The sequence below is a fragment of the Neocloeon triangulifer genome, unplaced genomic scaffold, assembly GCF_031216515.1.
Source record: "Neocloeon triangulifer isolate White Clay Creek 2 clone unplaced genomic scaffold, ASM3121651v1 ptg000014l, whole genome shotgun sequence".
NCBI lineage: Eukaryota > Metazoa > Arthropoda > Insecta > Ephemeroptera > Baetidae > Neocloeon > Neocloeon triangulifer.
Genome location: NW_026775556.1, coordinates 10,064,610 through 10,091,627, shown reverse-complemented (window position 1 = coordinate 10,091,627; position 27,018 = coordinate 10,064,610). Strand labels below are relative to the sequence as shown.

Genomic DNA, 27,018 nt, shown 5'->3' with positions numbered 1-27,018 from the left:
AGGAGAGAGTCCACGTGCCATATAGTATCTTTTTGTAGTCTTTCAATTATTAGTTATTATCATTAATTGAATTTCCTACCATGTTTTTACTTACAAATAAAAACACCATTTCCAAAAAAAAATCTATCACAGAGCTCAACTAATTTCTGTTATCAAAGTTTATAATTCTCACAATCTGTGAGAGTCAGTGAAGGGCATATATTTATATCTTTTAATTTAATTTCAGATATTATGAAGATTAATAGCTGCAATCTATAATCTCATAAAATGTTCTGCTCAAAAAAAAAAAAATAATGAAATAAATTAGTAACTAAAATAAATTTTATTAATTTCAACTTAAATAAAATATTATGTAATTAACAAAACAATAATTAAAAATCTTAATCATTAAACACAAAATATACATAATTAAATTTTTGTAAACATAATTAATTTTGTATCCTTTTAAAATAATTTAAAATTGATTTAGGATGTTTCTGGTATACCTCTTCATTTTCATTATCAAAACAAGTTTCAATCAAGGTCAGTCGCATAACTCTCTCACTTGCCCATTCATTCCAATAAGTAGCGCACGTCTTCGCCTCCCTCGCCAGGCGACGAGTTACTTCTTTTCGTCTGCATAAATCAGAGTTGCCAGAGTGAAAAACTAAAACGCACGCACCTGCAGGTTCGAAAATAATAACTGCGCGCGATTGGCCGCAGTGATAAGCGGAAGGCCGGAGAGAATCGGCGGCTGCTGAGTGAAGGGTCAGTAAAATACGAGGCCTTCGCGTGATACACGCTGCTTATAGCGTGGGCCGATAGGTGCAGTTAACACCAGGCGCCTATTAATCGGCACTCACTTGGCAGCTTTGTGTGTGCTTACAATTAGTGCCGACTTCTGCTTCTGAGTTACCATCAATCTGTCAGTAAGCGGCCTGAATGCGGATGACTAACGGCTGCTCCTTCATTACTAGCCGGAGTCACTTTGAGATATTATTTTCAATTTGTTCTCCTTTTTTTACCAAATTGATGGAAAATCTTCATTAATGCTTAAAATTAATTTATTTAAATGGTTTAATAAATTCAATATTGTTTGAAGAATAATTTTACTAAATATTACATTTTTCTTTCTTGGTTTTAAAAATTAAGTAATCAAAAGCATAATTATTGTATGATATTAACAATGATTGATGCGACAATGAATGTAATAAAATTTAATAAGGACAAATCATCTTTTTTACGACATTGATATTAAAATTATGTAGAAAAATATAAAATTATGTGTGTTTTGCTGAATTTTGGAATCTGTCGAAACACATGTGAAGCATAATTATATAACTGCCGTTTAAGATTCTGTATCATCTCCCCTGTTTACGAACAATTTGAGCAACCTCAAGTTAGGTACAAGCAGGGAAAAAATAATGATTTTTTCGTGAAATTAAATTTTTATGGCATTGGCTTGCCAAAATCATTAATATGCAAAAAAAGGCGAGAACTCACGTGCACGGCGTGTGTTAACGAATTTGTTAACAGAAAATTTTAGCGGTCTGTGGGTAAATTATGCAACCGGCGCGACCGACGTGTTGTGCCTGTATGCATAATTATTACCCAGGCAACAACTCTGATAAAATCGCTCGCTCCAGCGTGAGTGAAATGTCCAATTTCAACGCAAATATCATTAATCACAGCTTTCGAAATGAATATCAAAACTGACATACTCACTGGCTCGTCGAGTGTCGTTAATTGCGTCATTAGGGAAATTTTCCAATAATTTTTTGAACTATTAATCATCTCCTAATTTTTGAAAATTGAGATAAATTATAGGTTTTAGGTTAAATCAAACTTTAAAATTTTCCTTTAAAAAATTCGTCACAAATCTTCTTGTGATTTTCACCCGTCTATGAGCATCAGTTTGAAAGTTGTCAATTGCCTAGTAATTAATTCGTCTGTGCCTGATATGTGGCTACCGAAAGGATTAAATCTTAAATGTCAAAGGCTGACAATGAAGTAGCTGTTGAAATTCTGCACGCAGAGAAGAGACAAAGGAACTGCGAAATTCGCGTTGAATCGTGTACACAAACACACACGTGGTAAAAACACAAACAACAGCTGTTAACAAACATGGAAATTGACTGAAGGAAGGAAGGCAGGGAACTTCAGGCGAGGATTTTGGGACACAAAGACGTGCGCACGACGATTACTTCTTCGCCTCTGACTCTCTCACAGAACATCGCGCACAAAGAGCAAAGGAAACGCGATTACACAAGCAAAGATAAACGCAAAAGCTCGAGTACGCTCGTGGAATTCTGCACTTCTTGCGCTTTTCAAAACTTTTGGGGTAAAGCTCTGGATTTAATTTATTTTGCAAAAGTTTTGCCTAAAATGTTCTCCTGTCAAATTCAGAGAAAGAGCAAACTTTGTTAGAAATAAAGCCTTAGAATCAAAACTTAAATTTTCACCTGGAATTTTAAATTATTTGTTCTGTTAAATCCAGCACTTTGGAAAACAAGCGCTCATGGAAAAAAATCAATGCGGTGGAACAATGAAAGGGGTAGCGACAGAAGATTATCGAGGCGGAAAAGCGGCATTGCAGTCAATATTGCCTGAGGTGAGTGCCGTTGAGGCTGACGGCGCTCGTCGGCCAAAGGTGCAGGACAAACAGACAAACACACGCTCGCTTGCCAATGAATGGGGACGGCCAACGGGGCGCGCGTGGTGACTAATGAGGCCTTTCTGCCGCAGACAGGACAGCTCATTAGCCGGCCTTTGCGGTCAATTCACACGCGAAAAAGAAGGATTTGCACCGGCCGGCGAATAAATCAGGCGTGCGATGCCTTGTTTTAAATAACCGTGTTTTCGCCGCGGGACCGCAGCTGACCCGAGGGAGATCGATTATTCATCCGGCGCAGCGGGACGAGATTGAATTGATTGTGAATTATCCTTATAAAAAAATGACAAAGAGACGGTATCACTTCCAATAGAAATAATTAAAATTGTTATATGGTTGTTTATAGTAATTATAAAATATTAATATAATAATTGCATATATACTAGCACTTTATGTTTTGTAGAAAAATCATACCATGATTGCTGGGTTTAGCGTAGTTCAATAAGTGTATAAAATATATTTGTTATTAAAAATAAGTGACATCTTCATACTTACTTAGAAGTAAAATATAAATGTAATAAATATGCAAAATTAAAAAAAAATTAAAATAAAATATAAATTATTAATAAATTACCAAAGATATTGAGTCTAGGTAAAATGCAGTTTTCATTATACTTTAAATTTTATAAATAAAAAAATTTTAATAACAGGTTTATTAAATATTTTTTGGAAATAATTTACTAGCTGATAATTTTCGAACATTTTTTATTAAAACTAGTAAAATAAATAAGTCAGCATTCCAAGAAATGCATTTTCATGTTGTTTTTCTATTGTTAGACACAGCAGTACTGTTGTGGTTGCACAGTTTTATAAATATTTATCTCATTTCTTTAATCTCATAGCTCAGACAAAGTAATTTTCAAAGAAAATAAATATGCAACAATATCATATTTTCTTTTGGCTCGCAGCGCTACATTTCACCGTCTTAATGAAACGACTTGTGTCTAGCAGGGACAATAGAATCTCTGATGAAAAATTCCTGTCCTGATTTTAATCTCTCGAATTCCGGCCTCTCATTGTTCCACAGCCAGACGCCGAAATTAAACACGTCGTGCGTGGCAAGGCAATTTTTCCTCGTCTCTTTAGAGAGGGCGAAAGTACGAAGCATTGTTTTCGAGCGCAGGTGCCAAGAAACGAGAATAGCCCGGCGAGGGTTTATCTGCAGATCCGCGGGAAGAAGAGAAAATACATCTGAAGGGCGATTTGCGCCGCGATTGAGGAGCGCGTAATTGAAAGGCGGCTCAAGTGGAGAGGTGCAAAAAGTAGTGCGTGAGGCGTTCGGGCCAAATGTCAACCGCGCACGACACGAGAACCACTTTCTGCTCTCTCTCGTCACTCTCTAGTATTGATTCGGAGCGACCGAGAGGTGATGTGTGAATGCGCGCTATTTATTCGTCCGCCGACGACGGAGCACCATAAATTCTGCAGTGCACAAGATCGATATCGTTATGCACCACTTTTTGAAATGCACCTGTGAGCAACCGCGCGCTTTTTTGTGTTGCACGTCACCAGCAATTATTGCGATAAGCGAGAGAGTGATTTATACACTTCGTTGCCTAGCTTTCAGCGAGCAAAATAAACTTGCCAGAGAGGACGTAATGCAACGTAAAGCAAGGAAATAAAGCAAAGAAAACCTTCCAGCAAATCTATGAAAGAAAATAAAGAGCAACAAAAGGACAATAAATTAAATAAATTACTCCACTTTTCACTTAAGGGGTTTCAATTAAATTTTTGATCTTCTGAAATTGGAAAACATTTCCGCTGGCAGAGGATGTAATATTTTTAATTAAAAGTTGAATTTTTAAAATGAAAATAAACTTTTTAAGACGCCTCAAATGTTGTCATAAAAAGTTTCTTCACATAATAAGTTAATATAATCTATTTTCCTCTAGAAATTCCCAAACTTTGAACTCTCTACAAGCAACTGGAAAAAAGCACATTAAATAAAAATTGCATCCCTCCAACTTCATTTTACAAGATAAATGCTTACCATTTTGCCAAAAATTACTTTCTTCTCAAGCTCGTGGTAATAAGTGCAATTTATTCTTGTGAAAAGTCACCGTGTATTAATATTCATTACTCCAGTTGTAATTTTGCCCTCAGAAACGGAATGGCCAATTTTGATTCCCATTTCCAGCCTCGTGAGCATTTTCTCGAAACGACGAGCGCGGCGGGAATTGCGTTTCGGAACCCGGGAAGGAAGCAGAAAAGGCAACCGGCCGAAAAGCACGTCATAAATCGCCGGCGTAATGTGTCACACGAAATAACTGCACGAGCCGCATCAGCAAAAGTGTAATAAGAGAGCGTCCGTTGCACGTGTCCCTTTTTATTGCTGCATCAAGTCTGATTATTACGCGCCGGCAAAGAAAACGGCGGCGGTGTTTCGCACCTTGTATGGAGCAGCTCGTCATAATTATTGCGGCCGAATCGCGCTCGCGGCAAAACCTGCTAGAAGCCCTCGTCGGCAGGAAAGACGAGGGGCACGTACTTCTTCAGCCAGAAAGGTACAAGAGTAGTGCGGGCGGCAATTTTAGCGAGCCTCCACCAGCATACCAATGGAGCAGGCAAATTAGAATGGACCCCGGGGAGTCAAAAAATGGCTTTTGCATGTGCCTCACTCCTTTCGGAACGAGTGGAAAAAAAACACCAACGAGTCGGTCCGGCGTCTTCTTTGCCGACTCTTGAGATTCGGATACGGGCCCACGTGGACTGCAAAGGGCAATTCAAGTTTTCCGATTTTCTTTATTTGCTGATTCTACGTATTCCTATCGTTGTTAGCAAAATTTCATATTATATTTACATTTCTAAAAGTGCAAAATATATTAATATTTTTAATCATTCGGTGATTCATTAAATTTATAAATCTCAATGAACCTCACAAAGTCAAGCTTTTATCATGAATTTCTGAAATTATAATGTTTTTATCATAATATTTAAGATACCATCCACTATTATAAATGATTAATCTATAGAGTTATTTATGATGATGAAATTCACAAGCAAAAATTTATACAATTTTGGTAATCATTTACTAAATTCTTCTTTCATAAAGTGGTTTTTTTAGTTATTAAAAAAAAAAACAATTTTCAAATGTAAAGAAAGTAAATATTAAAATTATTAAAATATAAATATTTGTAGTAAAGTTATAATATGAATAGTTTTGTACATAGTAATTTAAAAAAATAATTTTTTATTTTAAATTAACTTAAAAATAGTGTGTCGTGTAGAAGGGAAAGCGCTTTGTAGCTCCTTTCTGCTGACTGCGTGCGTACGTAATATCAAAAAGACTGACCTGCTTGGTATGTAAGGCGGCCTTCGGGCTCAGATTGGAAGCTTCTTCGTTTCTTGCCACACTGTAGGAGCTTATCTCGAGCGACTGGAAACAGAACGAAACCCTTTTTACATCGCATCAACACTCCCGGCTGCTTTCAAAGCGAATAGATTTGTAATCCCTGCAAAGGGCCAACATTTTTAATATTCGGTAGTGCTCCCTCCGCATTTCCGCCTACTTTGAAAAAAATTGCACAAATTCAGTTGGAATTCGCGTCACGCTTTCCATTTTACATCAAAGTGCGAGTAAAAAAATAACAACCTTAAAAGGCGGGTTGCAGCGAAATGCAGTCAATTACCTGCGACCGTCCGGTGGCAAGAGCGGAAGATGGAGTCGCAATAAAAATGAACCTTGCTGCGGCGGCAATAATTTTTAAGGGCTTATGTATCAGCGTCAATATTTTACAGCCATTCAACACGATTATATTGCTACACTTGCTTCGAAAGCCCCTGACCGACCGACCAACCGACCGTCGACTCTCCTCGGGGCGAGTACATTATTTATCGCACCCTCCAGCCAGCCCCTGAGCGAACGCGGCGCTATTGAGCCCGTGTGTTGTCCTACTAGTAATGTAGGCTTTACGATTTGCCGGCCGCAGCCCCCATAAAAGTTTTATCAAAAGTCCTTCTGAAGGCTGAATGATCGCCACTCTCTCTCTTTTATATAAGTTTGCAGTTATAGAAAGCGGAGCTGCACTGCAGTTACTCTGTACGCGGTCAACCTGATTTCCGATTCAAAATCGACCATGGTGACAGAAAAAGTCATAAGACAAATTGCATATCAGATCAGTGAGAATATATAGATATTTTCTCTGAGAGGAAATACATAAATAAACACAAATAATAGTCAACTAAAGTCTACAACCAAAATCATAAAAAAAATATTTTATGTTATTTTTAGTCGCTTTTTATTTGACCTTGTATATATTAATTTGCTTCTTTACAAGGAGGAAGTCCGGCCTGGTTTCAATTTTTCATGAAATTCGTCGCGAGCTTTAGATGTTCAGTTTCAATCTTGCAGAGTAGCAGTAGAGTTTGAGAAACAATGAAAAAACTTGTTGTGAACGTGAAAGTTTAGTTTGAATTTTTTAATAAATAAAAGGTATTTTTAATAATATAGTAAAATAACCTTTGGCAAAAATCATACATTTTTTTTCTCTAAATGATTAAATTTTGCAGGAAGAATGCCATTTTGCTACCCTAACTTTGCTTATCACTATGCCATGCAGAGTTTATTATGTTTGACTTCACCAATCAGGCATAAAAATCGACTTGTTCGCGTCATTCACTTTAAAGGTGACGAGCAAAGTTTGAGGAATCCGGCGGCGTCACCGTAAATATGCAAACTTAATGACCGACGAAGCCTTGCTCACGATAAATATCGCGCGCTCAGTCGTAAAATTCGGCGCTGCTTGTGCGCGCGAACGCAATTAATTTCACGTCTTGTATAATTAACAGATAAGCTGAGCGGCGAACGCGCGCCTGCAGAGTTATGGCCGCCGGCAACGACTTTTTTACTACTTTATCGGAAAATTGGCTGCAAAAAGTGCGGCGGTGCCAAAAAGCAGCGCAAACGGGCACAACGCCTATCAGCTGCTTTTTTATTTCTGCCGTCGCCACATGTCATTGAGCATCGCCTCACATTACGCCTCTTTTAATTTCACGCTTCGTGCGCTCTGAGCCTGTCATTTTCATAGATTTAATGCGAATACCAGAAAATGTTTGCCCCTGATTCATAGTGGACATAGTTTTGGTATTTTCTAATATAAAATTAATTAACTGAAGTAGAGTGCATACTTTAAAAAAATTTTAGTTTTAGACAATATAAATTAAGTGAATACATTTCCACGGCATCTTTAATGGAGTTTGTGCTTCGAAATTTCACTGAAAAATGTGAAAACTACCTAAAACTTTATATACTATATAATATAGGTTATTTAGAATAATAATAAAAATAGGCAAAATTATTTAAAAATATTATGTTTTAAGTTTAAGATATTTAATTTTTAAAGATAATAAATTGTATTGATTTTAATTTCATTCTTTATTTTATTGTGCAATATTAATTATGTAATATCATATTATGCAGATTATTAACATAATTCTGAAAATCCAAGAATCCTATCAATCAATGTAAATTAAACACCAAAGATTTTTTTTTTGTAATTTGTGAAGTTATAAATTTTTTTATTTTAAGAAAGTAAAAATTTGTAAACTTAACAAACACATATTTATTATTGGGAAAAAAACACATTGATCATGTTCCCTATGATGACAAGGGCAACTAATCACCCCAGGCTGCGAGTTACTAGTCCTTTGAAAGGACAAACGACGGACACAACAAGGCAGAGGGAAATTGGAGCCGAAATAAAGCGCGCCCTGATTGGGTTGTTACGTGATTGCCGGCCGTCGCCGCTGCTCTTTTATTGACCTGCAAAACTTTTAAAACTCCCCCAGTGGTCCACTCGCTATTTCGATATGTGAACAGAGTCGTACGCGCGCGTGTGTGCGTCAACTTGATTGAGTGAAAAGAGAAAAGACCAAAGTGAAAAGGCAAACTTTTGAGATTATTTTCGGTCGAGAAAATCAATCAGAGACTCCATAAAATAAATATCAGCAAAATCTTAACAGTTTGAACAAATTCTTAAAAGTTTGAAAAGTTTTCAAAAATGCCTAAAATTTTGCAAAGTTAAGTATAATTTAGCTGGTAGCCCAAAAATGTACAAGTAATAAATATTAAATGACAAAAAATTGCTCATTTATTTAATTTTTAATTTTTCCATTTTTTCCTATAAAAAATTTTTCCTTTGTAATTCTTTATTTTCTGGCGTTCGCTTAGTGTGAGACGAAAGCTTGACTTCGAGGGTGGTTAAAAAAAATAAACTGGAAAAAATTCAAATTCACCCCTTTGCAGCCCCTGCTCGGCAGGAAAAGAAGGAAGTGAAAAACTGCGGAAACATGCAGCCCCTAATTTGAATAAATTACTTGGTGACTCCGGCCGGCCCTTATTACGTCAGACACAAATCAAAATGTGAGGTGCGTAATGGGGGTTAATTAAAGCGGGCGTGTATCGCGCGGCTGCATACACACAAGGGGCCGCACGGCCTCTCTCTCTCTCTCATTAGGCTCGTTGGTATTCTAGGGAGGCGCGCAGTGCGAGACGAACGCAGCAGGATGATTGATGCGTGGCAATCAGAAAAGGTCAAATCCCCGACCGGTGGCGCTGCTGCTCGGTCGAATTTACTTACTTAGGTGGCCATTACGGAGGCTCTAATCCGGATATTGGACGGGCGCGCAATTGACACTCCGGCCCCGGTAATCCGATCACAATAACTCTTCTGGCAAAAGTAGCCGACTCGGCACAGCCCAGATAGAGAACTACTAACCCCTGGCCAATATTATCATTTCCCCGTCTCGGTGTTATCGCTCCGGCATCTCTCCTGCAGGCCGAGCTGTTTTTAATTAAAGATAAGGAGCGCGCCAATTTCCGCAGTTCGTCTCATTCTCTTTGGCCAAAATGGAACGAGCCTTGAATTTATATGTGTTTCGTCTGGTCTTTTAAACGGCCAATTTCACCCAGTTTTATCTCCGGAGAGAACCGGTTAAGCCTCCATGGTTACTTTTTTCTCTCACTTGGCGACGGAAAACGACCAGAGCGTGAACGGAAATTTTCGTTCAAATCACAAGAAAAAAGAGCTCCACCTCCATTTCCCGAGACGTTTTTCTCTCTCGCCAGGTATTGATTCGTCACTCGATTTTAATAGAGGCAATTTTCTTCCAATATCATTCACTTTATTTTCTGGAACACGTTTATTGGCACTTCATGTTTTATTTACAAAGGAGAACTCAGTTAGCGGCTCAGGTAATGATTTCAAATCGGCTCGAATTTGCATAGAAGACTAGAGCAAAATCTATTTTTCGTTCTTCTGTTATTGATAGAAAGCATTTGCATGCCGTTTTATCTCTGCTGTCTTTTTCACAGATTAATGCAAAAAGACTTTTAAACTCTATTGATAACATTCACAAATGGATTTCAGGAAAAGAAAATCTTCATCTGCAATTCTGTTGAAAATCTGTTTATTTTGCAAGTTAAAATTAATATTAAAGTGGTTTCTCTGCATAAAAATTCACTGCTCATGGCTGATAAAAGTGGCGCAAAAATAACAATAGAAGCGTTTGCGTGCGAATGATTAATTAAATCCGGGCGCGGCAAATCTCTCGTGTAAATAGTAGTCTGTCAAGTTTTAAAAACAAAGTAAATAAATCTAATGCATTATTCTGGCGGCGGCGGCGGCGCGTAAGCCGCTTACTCTCTCTCTCTCAGTCAGCAAAGGAGCGCTCGGCATTCTGCTGATTGATTCAGCATCACAATCGCAGCCAGCTCACACACACACATTTCACTCGGCGCTCACATGTACACGCTCCTAATCTCTCTTCTCTCCGTATAAGCCCGTCATAATCCGCTGCACTAACTTGGCAGTTAGTGCCGACGAGTGAGAGAGATGAGTTGGGAAAGAGCGAACCAAAAAGACAGAACTTCCTATTCCCGAGGAAATTTGCACAGGGTGTCGATATTTCTATGTGCACATTGCAGGGAGTGCAAAACATTAAAATTGTAGCGCACTTACAATTAATATCATAGTTTTGAATTTTGCATGGCAATTCGAACGCTGTGTTTTTTGGAGAAAAGTTTTGAAGCAATCACCTTCAATAAGTTATTCAATTTTTAAAATAAATTATATTGCAGTCAGTTTATTTTTTTATAAAATTTGGATCCCGTGAATTTTTTTAATTTTTACAATGATGCCTTATAACATTATTGTTACAGATATATACATAAAATATTGCTTCAATATTTTTTCATTGAATTAAATTTTAATCTTCAATTCTATTCTCTCTCAAATACAATTAAAAGTTAGCTATACCACCCTCAGGCTAACGGAATACCCATTACTAATAATAATCTTAATACACATTAATTATTCTGTGTACAAAATTTAATTTGTTTTAATATCTATAAAATCTATGTTAATTTAACTTTTATAGCCGTTATGACTAAATTTAATTAGAATTTCATAAAAGACTGTAAAATGGTGAAAAGTGAATATAAAAAAATATTTGTAAAAAATAAAATAATTTCTTTTATTTATAACAAAGTAAGAAAAGGTTTTATAAAAAATAGATTAATTAATTATTATTTATATTACACAGTAACAAATAATTGACTATGACGTGTGCTTTAGCAACAATCCATCCGCTTTAACAGACTGTGTGGTCAGTTTGTAAGTTATGCAGCCTGCCGGGCACACCTAAGGGCACGCAGGACATGCGCGGTCACATTCAATCTTCCGCACTCTCTCTCTCTGAAATTAAAAAGCACTCGCTTTTCAAATTTGAATAAACAAACGCTTTTGATGCGCATTTTGGCCCCCCGCTGCTGACGTTGAGTGAAAGCGACTGAATGGTATATTTTTCCACGGGGGATGGAATTATTCAACAAACCACTCTTTCACCGCACTCGCTTTTGATGATTACTGACTTTTTTTATCCCAAATATAAATTCAATTCTCAAATGAGTCATTTCCTTTATTTTCCTTATTGAATGCAACGTCAGTGCAGCTATTTCTCGTTGAATTTAATCAGGAAGAGTCCGATTTCAAATGAGGGGCACAGTTTATCGGTGGCAGGAAAGCGAATTAATTAGCTAAGCGCAACCACCTCGGGCGAGGCGGCGGCTCTGTGTTTCGTGACATGATCTCTGTTCCATTGAGCGCCTTCCTTTTCACCAACTTGATTATTTAGCCGAGCACGAAATTGCCGCCTCCGTTTCATTTTGAACCCAACCACCATAGAAATTCATCAACCCTTGGATAGACAGTACATGCCGAGGGCGGATTGTTGTCTGGGCTGCACATCCACCATGAAACACACCAACGGAAAAGATCCTTGGCCGTTCAAAAGAGGAATTTGCCAGTTTCAAGCAAAATTATTTCTTGCCAAAAGGTAATAAAAAATCTCAAACTTTCAAAACAATTATACTCTAGTAATAATAGTTCGTAAATTGATGAAATTTTAAACCTTTTAAAAATTATTTTCATCTTTCATTATTTCAGCCTCTTAGCAATGAGATATTAAAAGATTTTTTCTTGAAACTTTCTCAATGTCGATTGGATGTTTCAGTAAATTTTAAACGCCAGTTTATCTGGATTAATTGATGATTTCATAAAAAAATGTTGTGAATCATTTTGCAAGTCTGCCTGCAAAGTGTTAATCTGTGGCCATAATTTATATGCTTTAGCCGGCATAAGTTCCAATTATTTCCTGACCACGAAATACTGGCTGCCGAGCGCAGTGTCCGCTAAATCACGTGCGAATTAATTCCCGGGAAACAACCCACTCTCGCTTTATTTCCGCCAGAGTCCTGCTCACCCAAATCACCTCGTCGCGATGCGAAAGGGTATGTGTGCGCAAATCCATTTTCGGCACTAATTTAATAATCCAGCACGCAGCTAAAAGCCCGAGCGAGTGACTTTGTCGAATTTGCAGCCGTCGAGCTAGTGAGAGAGAGAAAGGCAGTCATTCAGAGGGAGTCGTATATCAATCACTCACACAGCGCTTCGGCAAAAGGCCGTGCTGCGAAAACGCGAGCGCATTATTCACGAATTGATTGGCAGGCGGTCCTCGGGGCGCCCAAAGAATTTCACCCAGGCTAAATATTAATTCGGCGCAGGAACAAAAGCTAAACTGAAAAGGGCTGGAGTGTGTGTATGTGCGCAGTGCCGAGCGGGAAAAGTGGTGGAGCTCGTTTCGATTCAATCTGTGCGCCGTCGTGCTATTCATTAGTCAGGAACACGCGCTCTTGGCCAACGACCAGCCGTTCAAAATCAGCCACCTGAGATTTCTAAAGCTTATTAACATGGATGCGTGTTGGGCCGTGTGCTATTATTATCGCAACTGACGTTGACACTTGTGATTTGTAAACACGTTTTCGGGCGTTTCCAAAGCTAAAAATACAGACAGGAACGGTGTGAATTGAGAAACTTTCAAAATTTATGCATACATAAATTACCATTCATGCTTCAATCATTTTTTAATGAAAATAAGTTGATTTATTTCTTCATCAGTTGCAGGCAAAATAAAAAAAAAATTCCTAGAATTATTTCCTGTGAAGATTCCGATTTCTATCAAACTTTAATTCCTTTTGACTTTGAGGAAATATAGACGTGGAAGCACTTTTATTCCACGAGAGTATTCTCAATTCCCCATTCCTCCGTTTACATCATTTATCATTTGTGTCGTTCGCCTCGCATTTTATCTCTCAGGAAAGCCTTTTAGTTTTACCGCAGAAGTTTGATTTTGAATTATGGATGTGGCAGCACGGCGCGATTTTTTTGCAGCACCTTACACGCGAACTGCTGCCAATGCAAGACTACTTAAAATTCAAAGAGTCTCTTTAAAAAATCGCCCAACATTTATCCGCACACTCAACAGATGAACGAGCGGGCAATTTATTTCTCTCTCGCGAGAAGAGGGCGCGCAGCAGTCGAGGGTCGCTGCATCGATTTCTAATGCACCAGAGAGACATGAAGAGAACAATTGCTGCCGATTTATAAATTGCCTCGTCCCGATAAAAGTTGCATTCGACTCTTGCCGCGTTGCTCGTGCAATTTTTCATCAATTGCAATCATTTTCATTCAATACAAGTTTCCATGTTGAAATTGTTGAACTTCAATTTGCCTTAATATATTTTTAAAAATTGCTGCAATGGTTAGTTGATACAAAGTTAACTATGTTTAATTAAATTAAATAAAAATAAAAACATATTTATGGCATTTTTTTTCAACAAATCATATTCTGGGTTTAATTATGTGTTTTATTTTATTTATTGCAACATTTTGTATTTATAAAAAAAGTAGCCAACATGATATGGATACATAAATTAAGAATCCACAAATTCAGCAAAATAGGATATTACATTCTATAGGTGTATCACATAAATTTCATTCATATAAAGTATTATAATCCTTGGGTAAAGTTGATTTGTTTACATGGATTAATTCAATATTTCCAATAAAATATAAATTTTAATAATAATTGAAAATAAAAATAATATAAAATTATGAGATTTTAAATAAATTTTTAAAGTTGGCGTGTGTAAGGCGAAACTTACAATTAGTTGGAGACATTTTAGTGTACCCCTGACAAAATTTCAAAGTATGCAACTGCCTCGTCACGTTTGCTGCGCCGGTTGCCTATACAGGCCAATTCTATTAGGCAGGCTGTAAATTCTGATTTGGCCGGGCTCATCAGCAGAGTAGTAAAACTCGCGTCGTGCTTCATCAAAATTTACGGCCTGGAGCTAAAAAAAAAAAAAATGCCTGGCACGGGGCGATAGCAAACGGGAGAGAAGCAAAAATTTCATATCTGCGGCGGCGGCGTGAGTGCCGCGCGCGGTTGTTTCGCGATGATGCTGATATGAAGTGAGGCAGATCGATTGCCAAACGAGAGAGGCGTGTGTACGAGGATGTGCATCTCGAGCGCGCGGTTCGCCGACGGAGAAAGACGCTCTCATCGTTGCGGGAATCGCTCCATTCGCAAATTGGCCCGTCGCTCTCTTGCGACGTAAAGCGACTTTTGTAATTAAAACGCCGCCACCAGAGCAGATGTTAATAAAAGTTTGTCCTTTGACGCGTTTTCGGGATTCGTTATTAAATTTTGATTTACACTCCACTTTTCGTATAGTTTTCCGGAAAATTAACTTCTGGCCAAGATTATCTCTCGCTCAGGTTGAATTTATTGTTCTGCCTCTGATAAGATCGGTCTGGGAAAGAACCAGCCAGCGTTTCTCTCAGGAGAGCAAGTTTTAACAAGGCACAAAGTTGGACTAATTTTCCGGATTTATCTGGCCGCACTCCAGGACGGGTCGCGTGTTCGCCGGCAGACCAATGTGACAATTGTTTCCATACACGCTGCAATCACCGCACGACCGCGATAAGGATCCCTTTATAATTACACAACATCAATATGGCGGCGGCGGCAGAGCTAGGCGGCGCAACAATAACAGCGCTCAACTTTTGATAGCAATCGCCATGTGCTCGTGTTGCGGAGAACAATGTCATAAATCGCTGTTGTTTCAGCCTCGTATCTAATCGCAATTACTCAGGACTCGTGCGTACGGACGTGTACTTTGGCGGATGTGTGTGTTTTGTGCAGATGTCGCCACAGGCGAGGATGGAGCGGATTTCTTGATAAGCTCGGGATTTGCAAACCCCGCCTTCTTGTTGTAAATTGCGCTTTGGGGAAATTTTGGAGAGAAATTTAGCGAGTCCTGCGACTTCTATGAAACTTTGGCATGCCAAATGATTCAAGATTTTGAAGGGAACAATTCTAAATTTTAATTATCAATCATTTTGATATTTAATTTTGGTATTTACAGCTGACTAGAAATAAATGATTTAAGGCCTAAATAAAATTTTAGACTAAATCATTTAGGCTCTTTTATTATTATTAGTGTTGTTTATTTGTCCTAATTGTTGCATTACATTGTCTACACTCAATTGTTAAAAACAATGTATTTGAAAGAAATGAATTGTTTGGCAAAACGGCACTACCACTAGCAAGAATTTTGCTCAAACTTCCGAGATTAAAATGACCCCATCCGCCGCAGTGAGCCTTGGTTGACTTCGTTTTTGTTTTTATCATTGATTTTGTTAAACTTAATTCTTAACATCAAAAGAACATTTATTTGTTTAGATAATTTGACGAAAAAAGGGCATAATTCACGAAGAATCATAGTTATGTTTTTAATTCTTTGCATTATGACATTATTCCAAAAATAGATAATTCTTTATTTGGATTAGCTTTTCACATCTGCTCACTATTAATAATTGTCTTCATTACTGTTATTAATCATAATTTTCGGCCTGACACGAGTCTAAATTTAAAGCTTGGAAGTCTGTTTAATGGGATAAAAGCATTCATGGGCAAACTTTTAATAATGCAGCATGACTCTCTGGATGAAAAACAATGGTAATTATTCTCCGCACCCACAAGAAGAGAGAGAGAAATGTATCCCCATGTCATGTAAAATAAATATGCGAGTCGAGATGATAACTGCGACGAGTTGAGCCTCCCTTTAATTAAGGCGTCACAACAGATGACAGCCGGGGGACTGCTTTTTGCGCGCGCGGGTGCGTGCCAAGTGCAAGAAGCAGCGCGGAGGGCGCGAGCGAGAGATATTCCGTAATTAGCAACATGGCAATTAATAACGACACCCGCGCATTAATATCCGCGCGAGGAATTGCTGCAAAAAGCCCTGACAAGATGTGACGGTTTAACTTCCTTTCTTTGTTAAGAGGGAACCTCTCCGTTTCCAACCGGAGAAAGATGTGTTGAAAGACTTGAAAAGTTGAAATATTGCCGCGTTTAATTAGCTTATGTCGGGAAAATTTTTAATGAACATGATTTTCAGCTTTCTAAGTTTTGATGTCATCCTTCTGACGCAAACAGTGAAATCACCTGCGGCTCGAGTGGAGCCAAAAACGCGTCAAAAATATTAATTAAATTCTGTGACTTTCTGAATTTACGACCGAGCCTTGCTCTTGAGGATTTTTACAACCCACACTTTAACCAGCATTAAACTTTTTGTCCGGCGAAACGAACGGAATGACCAGGAATGACCCTTTTAAGGCTGCAATTACGCCTGAACGGACTTGTTTTTTATAGTTTCATTTCTGTTAGAAAAAAGCCAGTAATAACTACGTGTGCGGTCTTGTTCCTTTTTCGCCACAAAGAAGGAGCTTTAATTTTCTCCTTTACGCGACGTCACGAGAAGGACGTTGTTGTCCTCGGAGGCATTTGCAGCTCTGCGGCGGCGACAACTGCTTTTGATCCGTCCATTGTCTCGCGACCGACAATAGGGCCATTTTTATTGGCCGTCTCCTTTGTGCTCTCAGAATCGAGGCTGATTGGCACGCTAAGTAGCGAGTGCTTTCAGATTGAGTGACAGCCCCTAATTGACCCTGCGAGACGCGCCCTCTTTTATCCTCTCGTCGCTCTCCTCGAGATTGCAATTTTGCCACTTTCGCGTGTGTGTGCACGCGCGGTCGAGATTCCGCTCCTTTGAGATGCATTTTCAATATGTGTGTTCTATAAAAGGAGATAAACACTCGGAGGGAGTAAAGAAAGGAAACGGCTCTGGCAGTGAATATTACTTTTTTCAGCGAGCACTGCTTTTTTTCTTCTCTCTTCCTCCGTGGAAAGATGCATTTAGAGGATTGAATCAGAGCACTTGACATCCAGCGGCAGTTCATTTCGCGCAGGACGATTCGAGCGACGGATAAGAGAGCGTTTTTCAAATGCACTTCTTGCCTGTGTGCAGACGCGCGTTTAAAGAATGGGAGCAGCGTTGTTGACTTTGTGAATATGCATGGACAAATTCAATTAGATCAGACGCGCTGCATTTCGAGCGAAAAGCTGTCTCTTGTCGTCGACGAGTTGTGCAATTTTAAGGAAATGCCTCAGAGAGCTTTTAAAAACACTTAGACTGGAGATTTTAAAAACAACAAAGGAATAAAGAGGGGGAGCCACATATAAGACGTGGCTGTATAGAAAAATTGTTGGACTGAAGTATGTATTTATGCATTTATAACAAATGAATACTTTTAAATAAAATAAGTGCAAAATATAATATAATATACAATCAAATCATCACAATTTTTGACCATGTTAATATTTTATTGTGATTATTTTTATAATTTTGACTTTCTATTAATATTTATTCTATTATTCATAGAAATTTTATATTTTAAAATCTAAATTAAACTGTAAATTTTACATATTATATAGGCTTGTGGAATCTAGGTAATGCATGCATGTATTTTAACAAGTCATGTAATCGTTGAGGGTATCAACTGTAATTATATAAATCAAAAGGGGATTTTGAATTAAAAAAATAATAACTATGAATTAATATAAAAAAAAACGAATTATTAAAAAAATAATTGCATTAAATTTAAATATTTATAAACAAGATTATACATATATTATATAGCGTACTTTTATCAAAGACGCAATGTAAGTGATATTTCACTTTGCCAAAGAATAAAAAAATAATGCCAATCAAATTCGAATCTTAGAGTGAATAAGAGGTCAAAATACTATGAATATCGACTTCTTAGCTTTCAATTACTTTTTAATTTGGATGGGAACTATAAAATTTAAAAAATATCTCATGAAGATCAGATCAAAGTTCAGAAAGCCACACAAAAATAATGGCTCACAATTCACACACAAAGAGCTCAGTTAGTAGTGCTCGCAGACACGAGACCTCAACTTTTTCAACCAACCATTACGCAAAGTGTGGACGCTTTCTTGTGCTGTTCGTTCCTTTGAGAACGCGGCCAGAGAGAAAAGAGCAACTACACTCGTAGACTTGGCAATAGCGTGCCTTGTAATTATACGACCTGCAGCCTTCTGAACTGCACACCACATTACGTTGCGCACCATTTTTATGCCCTTTACTGTTATTACGTCAACAATTGCCCAGGGTCGCGTGCAAAAAGGACTCGTTTGGCCTGTCCGGTCGTTTTTAATGAAAAATACTGCTCGCCGTGTAATGAGCACTAATTTACGGCCGCCGCGGCCGAAAGCTATATTGCTCGTCCGTGGGTGATTAAAGCTGACAATTTGCTTCAATAACAGTGTGAATTTTAACGCGCAAGCAGTTTATTTGTTTTACGGCGCGGCCGTAAAAATCGGTTAATTGCGAATTTCACGCGCGCGCGAGACCCCGCCGGGCGAATTAATTCTCGCAATGACTTTCGCTCGCCACCTGTTTTTAGACGCGGATTAGGGCTCACGAATTGCGTTGTGTATATCTTTCGCGTGCAGTTTATGCCCCCGTTAGTTATGACGGATCGTAAAAAAGCAGCGGAACGGCAGCGCGCCTAATCTCATTATGCTCTGGTGGCAGAACCACCAGCGCAAAAAATATGAAAGACCGCGCCTGAATTATTTTTATTTTCACTTGGACTGTTTGCGTTAGACGGAAACCCGGCTAGACCTCTGGAATGAAAATATTATACACGAGTGGCGAGAGAATTATGTCTGCGTGTAAATAACTAGTTCCGCTTGCATAATAGTTGTTTAGGCAAAAAATGACAAACACGTGTTTGTATGCAAATATTCAGTGTTTCTGTTAAGGTTTGGTATTAATTTTTGAAAGAAAATATTCGTAAAATAATAAATTATTAAAAGCGAAAAATATTATTCACAATAAAAAAATTTCACATAAAAAAAAATTCAAAAGCAGCTAAGTTATTTATTTTTGAAGCAACTTTTTCCTGTAAACTTCAATTTTAATTTGGAAATTTTACTACATCCTGAAAATAAAAATATTTGGTAAAAATTCAACTTTTGCTAATAAAATATTCAGTTAAAATAAATCAAGAAAAACGCTCAAATGTGAACTACACTAGTTACAGTGGTTGGGAAATTACGGTCCTAGCCGCACATACATTTATCCGTGCAGTGCAATCGTAATCACACACATTAACCCAGCGAGGCGGCTCTCCTGCTGTGTGTCACAGATAAATGACGCGCTCGGCTCGGCAATAATTAATAATCGGTCCAGCCGCGCGGCTCGGCGCACTGATTTGCATAAATAACAGCGCGAAAACAGCATCAGTTCGAGATAAATGGATTTAATTGGACTGGCGGGATGAGATGGAAATGCTATTTTCGAGAGCGAACAAATGTGTGTCGAAATAATTTGGCCCGAAACCAGAATCTGCGTGACAAAGGGAGGGACACACCAGTGGGAAAATATATAAAAAGCCAACCGTGGCGTCTGCTGTTTGTTGTCACGTCTTAAAATAAGTCTCGGTAATGACTCGAGATGGATGCACGTTTTTTATTCTTGAGACTCGGTCGCTGGTGTGGTTATCGGCGGGCACGCAGAGAGCGATCTCACCTGCTGCTCTGGATTTACAGTTTATCTTTCCTAATGGCGCGTTCGTTTCGAGCTTTCGGCAGTAAAGTGGAGGAATGTAAATGACACTTTGATCGACTCAAAACAATTTCAAAGTGGAGCTTAGCCGAGAAGAAAATCAGATTCCAAGAGAGACAAAGTAATATGATAATTAAAAAAAAATAGAAATGAGGTGAAAAATAAGCCACCACAAGAAGTTTGAAAGAAATTACCGGAACAGGAAAAAAAATAAAATTAATGAATTTTTTTGCTTCAAACAATTTTTTTTTTTAGTAAGTAATTATAGCTGCTGGTAGTTTATAATAACTATGCCAAAACACATTTTGTAAATTGCTTTTCAAGCGAACATAATTAAGTTTTAAACATCAAGGAACTTTAAAACATTCAACCAAACTTTCTTCTCTTTTATCCAATTAAAATTTTTATGGATCGAGAAGAATAAAAAAATAATAATAACACGACAAAAGCTATATATTTCATATGCGAGGGTGGAATATTGATACATAAAACAGCAAATATCATGCTATTTACGCATAGAAAAATCACTGTATCGTGTATTATTTACTTTTTCTCTTATATTTTTTTATACTTCTTCTATTATGGTTGTAAGTAACAAAAAAATATCCTTATTCGTGTGCATAAATTATTTTCCATACAATTTTGAAGAATAAATATAAACTATTTAATTTTTGGCCAGAAACCATAGATTGATTAAACCATTTTTCAATATTTGGTTATGCAGTGCTGTTGGAAATGACCTGGCGTCAGTCAATTCAGTTGTTCAGTTTTGGCACACCTCTTATATAATTCAACTTGGAGGTGAAATAATCTCCACATTTTCACTTTTTCCCACTTTTTCATCCGCTCACTTCCGCGCTGCGGGAGGAAAGACCTCTCTCGTGTGTGAACAAAAGCCTAGGTGTGGCTTTTTGTGTGCGAAGTGCAAATTTATGACGCATTTATTTGCCCAACAGATTTATAAGGCCGAGCAGGGCATGAGAGCGAAAAAGGGCGAGGGCGGATGTGTCGCTCTCAGGACTGGCTGCTGCTTTTTGTGTTTTGCGTAAATTGCCTGTTAGGAGAGGATTAAAGTCGGCGAAATCCCGCTTTGCCTCGCGATTTGCGCCTTTTGGACATTGAAAAATAATAGGCCCGGTTTTTTGTTTGCCCTGGGAAAGGAAAACACAACGGTCTTTTGTTTGCAATAAAATAACGACAAGCTAGCTTTTCGCAATTGAGGAAAAAGCCGAAACACGTTGGCCAGCGGAGAGCAACAATTACGGCGAAAAAACATTTGTCGAAATTGTTTACCGCTTGTTTTATTATTCAGCAGTACGACTTGCGGACTGTTGAACAAGTCAGTCAGTTGTTTCTCGAGGTCGGGAGCTCTTGCGAGGCGAATCAAAATAGAAGAGGCCCTTTCTTTATCCGCGTAGAGAGAGAACTGCTCGGCCATAACTTGATAATAGCACGAGCGCGTGGAGAAGGAAAGAGAGCGAGTGACTAGTTCTCCTTTGGCGTTTCATTCCTCTAAGTACGCCTAGGAATGTTTATTTTCGCTGCAAGAGAAAATAAAATAACAGACACACACGCCCTTCTTCTGCCGCCGCCGCCGCCGCAGCGGTATGGCAATGAATATACAAAAAAGAGCAGAAAGAAAGGAAAGAAAGAGAAATAATAACATCTCCGAGGCACCCAGACACATTCACATGCTTCTTCTTTTCTCTCCGCCGGCGAAATTGTACAACTATATATGCCCCCTTCTTTGCTTTCCTTTTATTTCATCTTTTTCTTTTTTCTTTTTTTTTTGCTGCTCTTCCGCTAAAAAAAGATGACGTTTCGCCCGACGTATATTACGATTTTTAAGCCACTGTGAAATTGTATATTTTACGAGAAGAGCCGCCGGTATTATGCTGTGCTGGTTGCATAACTCGGCTCGTTTTGCAGAATTCGCTGATCTCGAACGAATGCGACTTTTATTGTTTTGTGTTTCGTTTACGTGACGGTTCCGAATTGTTGTTCACATTATTTGAAACTTTTGACGTGATTGCCAGGCTGACACTAAATCCAACCAGAAATCACATCCAAAAAGCAAAACGGCCCATTAGTACCGACATAAAACACATATATATTTCCAGCAATAAAATCTGCTCTGCGATTGAAAAGTGTGTATGGCTGTTAAAAATTTTATGTCCTCGTAAATCATAAGCAGACTTCTCAATTTGGCTCGCGTCCTCTGATGCCAGTCAAAATTCCCCGCTCTCGAGAGAATTATATAGGGAGAACGTGATATACGTTTGTATTTTTGGTGCCGTCGGCGATGGTTTTCTTTTTTAGAGAATTTCCGCGTCTACGCGTCGGCATTGTTCCCCGCTGGGCGCATTGTTATGATCAGGAGCCGGAGAATAACGTAAATGTTTATTCGGTGCACGTCGATCAGAGAAGGTGCGTTTTCGGAAACCGAGATAATTAACCCCTGGTGGGGCCATCGCTCTCTTTTGGGCCTGCGTGGGAGAAAAAATTCCAGCGATTGATTGATTGGTGATACCGGAGGCATTACAGCTGTGCAGCCGGCATGGAAAATATTAACTTGTCAAGAGGCATGGCTGCGTCGGCTCCCAGGAGTGAAATGATCGGCTCCCTTATTTTTTCTCTCATCCTTTCGCGCGCCACTTGTTTTTTTCTCTTTTTCCCTCGGCTGGCTGAGAAAGAAGAAGTAGTGAATCTAAATAGAGGTCTGTGCTGGATGGGACGGCACAGTTTGGCACAAAAGGATATTGACCTTTGAAGATTTTTCACTGTCGAACCACAGCGTTTTTGCTTTCATTTTCTTTGTTTCGCATCTTCGGGCCAAATTTAGAACCCGAGCGAGCGAGTGAGCGCCGCGCTCACAAAAGAGAGGCAGCAGCTTGATTGATTCTTTCTCTTGAGAACGGATTGCTTTTTCTTGCAGGCCAGCGAAATTGGGTTTAAAATTGCTTTCCCTGTTTGTGCGAGCGCACCTATTTCTCGGAAGAATTTGCATCGAACCAAGCGAAATCCGCGAATAAGAAAAGGCGCGGATATTTGCATTTCAGATTTTTATTGCCAATCGTATTTCACGGTACTTGGAAAACATACTTAAAGCCTGAACATCCGACATTGCAATCGATCGTTCCGAAAAGTATTTACCTCTATTAGAATAATGGCCAAGTTTTTTTTATACCATATAGACTGGGGAAACTTTTATTGCTTCTTGGAATTTTAGAGGAAAAACAAAAAGGGAAAAGGATTCTCTTGCAGACCTTTAAGGGTGCCGTTCCGCATATAAACAATTTCCATGTCACACGTATATAAACATGCGTGTTGTTTGATGCTCGCCGGTTTGTGAGAGCGCCAAATTGCATATCGCATGTTGCATCGCCCGCGTCCGTCGAAAAGCGAAAGAGAGGCGAAAGTAAGCAAACGGCGATGCTCTCTCTCGCCTCGTGTATCGAAAATCAATTTTGACAAAATAATCCGGCAGCACAATTGCCGGCTGGGAGCTAAAGCGAAAGGGCTGCTCTACCAGAGTGTGTTTTATGTATCTCATGCGCCTTTATTCGTTTTCTGCTCGCGCCGCTCTCTCACTAGGTCAGCCCTGCAAACGTCTTCCGTCTCGAGATTAATGGCACCAAATATAACATCCATCCAATAAAGAAATTGAATCCGCTACCGGTGGAGGGAGAGTAGCGCATTAAAATGGCATTTTCCCTCTCAAATCATTATTTATCAGATTATTGAAAGGGGCGCCGCGGAATTTCCATCGCCTGCGCGAATAAGAGCGAGCGAGTGAAATTGGATTGCCGGAGAAAAAATTATTATGATGTGGGCGAAATTTATTTCTGTTTGTTAAGCTGCCGCTCTTTCTGCTCCACTGCTGATGAAGAATTACAGACCAGAATTATACCAACCTCCTTTTATAAATCTAATTTATTTGGGAGACCATAAATTTTGCAGGCCGAAATGGGCTTTGGCTTGACGGTCGCAAAATTGCGTTCGAGCTAAACCAGGCGCGAGTAAAGGTATTTATTGCATTTTACATGTTTTGCACAAGAAAGCTTTTATTCCCTAGACTGCAATAAATTTCACATTAATTAACTTCTACAATTAAAACACAAGAATCAATTTTTTTTTTAAATTATGAAAACAGAAAAGTTATTAAATTTATTAAATTATATTTTTCATTCAAATAATAAGTTTAAAAATGATTTAAAATAACATTTTTAAGTAAATTTAATACATAATTTATTTTATCAATTTAAATATATTGTTGAAGCAGCGATTTTAAAAGAGGATTACGTCCTGCAACTTTTTTTTTGCAATTTGTTGGAGTGAAACTTTTCCCACTTCAGCGTCTCAATTCGTTAGTTCTCTTTGTCAAGTTGAGAGACGAAACACCAGGAGCTTGGAAAATTGGCAATTTGGGCGGATGCACCCGTCCGAAGTGGCATCCTAACAGCCTTGACCCGCGGCGCAGTGTTTCGGTTTTCGGGGCCCCAGATCAATATATAGAGTGCCATCTCACTTATGGCCTAAGTGTATTTTGCACATCTCGCCCGCAGCGAGCGAGCGAACGAGCGGGCCTTCCTTTCATGCGAGGCGCACAGCCGGCAGCTCTCTCGCCTCCGCCGCCTCCGACAAGGAGGCCCTCTTTTTTATGTGGTGCGCGTCTTCCTTACACCTATGCATTAATCATTTCCTCCCGGAGTCGATTAATTTAAGCGCCGTCATCAATTTAATGACGTTGATATTTATCACGCCCCGTCGCTGCAGCAATATGCTCTTCCTTCGTCGGCAAATAAATTATACGCACCTTACTTATAGGAGCACTTCCGCGAGCTGTAATTGCGTTCACGGCGACCTAATTTCGGCAAACCACGCGAGCCCAATTCCACATAGGAGTAAAAAAATTGAATAGTTCTTTAGAATTTCTTTATATAAAATCGCCATTTTTTTTATCTGTGCAAATTTCAATCGCAAGATCTGATTGATCAATTTTCTGATTTTTGCTTGTTTAAAAATTAAGTCAAAATTTAAATTCCAAATTTAATGTGTAATTTGATATCTGTTTGACTCTAATAATAATAATTTCTTTCATATTATATATATACATTATATTTAATTTCTACGTAACTCATAACTACCCTGAGTAGGCAAGAGACACTCTCAGTAAAAAAATTCACAGATACTATGGGTTTCATGATAGGGTATTGGACAAGCTGTAAACCAAAAAAATTATTTTCTTTTATTAGTACTGCTCGTTTTTAAGTTTCCCGCTAGTTTAAAATTAATTTTTAAATAAATAAAAAAAAAAAGAAATTTAGTACACATTAATTAAAAAAAAATCAGTTAGTAACTAAAATATTCAAATATTTGGTAAAATTCACAATAAAAATAAATGTTTTTATTTTTACAAAAATATTTATTTTGTAATATTTGTAACGTGGTTAATTGCATAAATAAAGATACCGCAGTGTAAGCAAAAAACGTCTTTTTGAGCTGTTATTTAAATTATTAACATCCACTCGGTATCTCCGCAGCTCCAATTAACTCGTTTTTGACAGCTGGCCTAATCACGTATGCGCACTAACGGCACGAGTTGGCCAGTCAAACGTGAAATAATGATGAATCGCCGTGAATAATTAACAGGCACCACTTTAATTTGCCCAAGAGGCTGTTTTGCGAGGCGCACCTTTGCAAAGCAAACACGGGCCCACAACAAACAGCACCCTCCGCTCACAAACACACTCGACGGCTCTGATTATTCATTCAATTTTCGATTATGTTTGCCTAAGTAGTTAATTACCGTGCGCATCCTTAATCAACTATGGCGCTGCACCGTGGATGATGATGATGATATGCAGCGAGTGCGTATAATAATATTCCATCGCCGTGTGTTTATTAATTGAACGAGTTCGCCGCTCCCTCTGCAGCTCTCATTTAAATATTTCACGGCGGGCAAAGTTTGATACCAGAGGCCCAGGGCCGTTCTCGTCGACGCAAAAATTACACTTCCCAAGTGCACTCGGGGGTGGAAATTGTTTCTGCAGAAGGGGTTCGACTAAGGGGCCTGCCGAGGAAATTAAATTGTCTACTGCTGTACCAATTCAGGGAGGATTAAAATTTCTAAGATGCTCGTTGGTCGTAAAAGAAATGCCTTTTTAAGTATAGTGTCTTAATTCCTTTCTCTCTTGATGAACACAAAAAGGGAAGAGCTTTTTTATGAAAATTCCGTTGAGCCAATTTGAAAGTTTGTAGACTCAAAATTGTTTCCCGTCGCTCGACAAAATTCCGCCACCTCTGTCGTTCAAAAGAGGAAATAAATCGACTCGCAGGACAATGCCAGTTTGTATTTCTGCGAAGCGGAATTGGCGGACGCACAGCAGTCGTTTCAAAACACAAAAGACTCTCAGCTTAATGAAAAGCGGCCCTTTCCATTCACTCCGTCTGCGATGCAAACTCTCTTTTATTTTTGTATAAATGCCTGCACGAGGCACGCAAATCAAACTGCGCAGCTCCGACCGATTTATTCGCGACAGCTTTTCGGCTGCGATAAATATTTAAGGCGCAACACGAACCGTGAAATTGATCCTCCATCCGAGTTTTGTTTACTTTGAACATTGGATTCGTGCCACCGATAAAACGCGCACTTCTCTCATTGGGAAAATCTTCGCCAAGGGAGATGTGCCATCGTGACGCCGGTTAGTGATCGCAGATTGTGGCCAAATTTCCTTAAGTTTATCAGTTTTACACTGAAAAAAAAAAATTAAAGTTTTTTAAGTGTATGTTCATATGTAATAAAAAGAATACATTACTTTTAAGAACTATGAAAATGAAATAAGCGGAGGAACGGTATGAAAACAGCAGTATTATGTTCGATGTCTATACAACAAAAAAATTGGTTATTCTTGTCACTTGATGGATGTCACATACTGAAATATTTTTTTTTAAAAATCGGGGCTTGGAAATAATTTCCCTATAAATTAAATATTTTTTTCCAGATATGTATATTGTGTATATTATTCTT

General features: G+C 38.5%; 1 protein-coding gene across 6 annotated transcripts in view; it reads right to left on the bottom strand.

Annotated features, from left to right (window-relative positions):
* LOC132200926 (insulin-like growth factor-binding protein complex acid labile subunit) overlaps positions 1-27,018 on the bottom strand; it is a 161,536-nt gene that overhangs the window by 45,122 nt on the left and 89,396 nt on the right. For all 6 annotated transcript variants that reach the window (XM_059626717.1, XM_059626718.1, XM_059626715.1 and 3 more), the window contains one exon: positions 5,943-6,026. In XM_059626717.1, the coding sequence (XP_059482700.1) occupies positions 5,943-6,026 (84 nt within the window). The remainder of the gene's footprint in view (positions 1-5,942; positions 6,027-27,018) is intronic.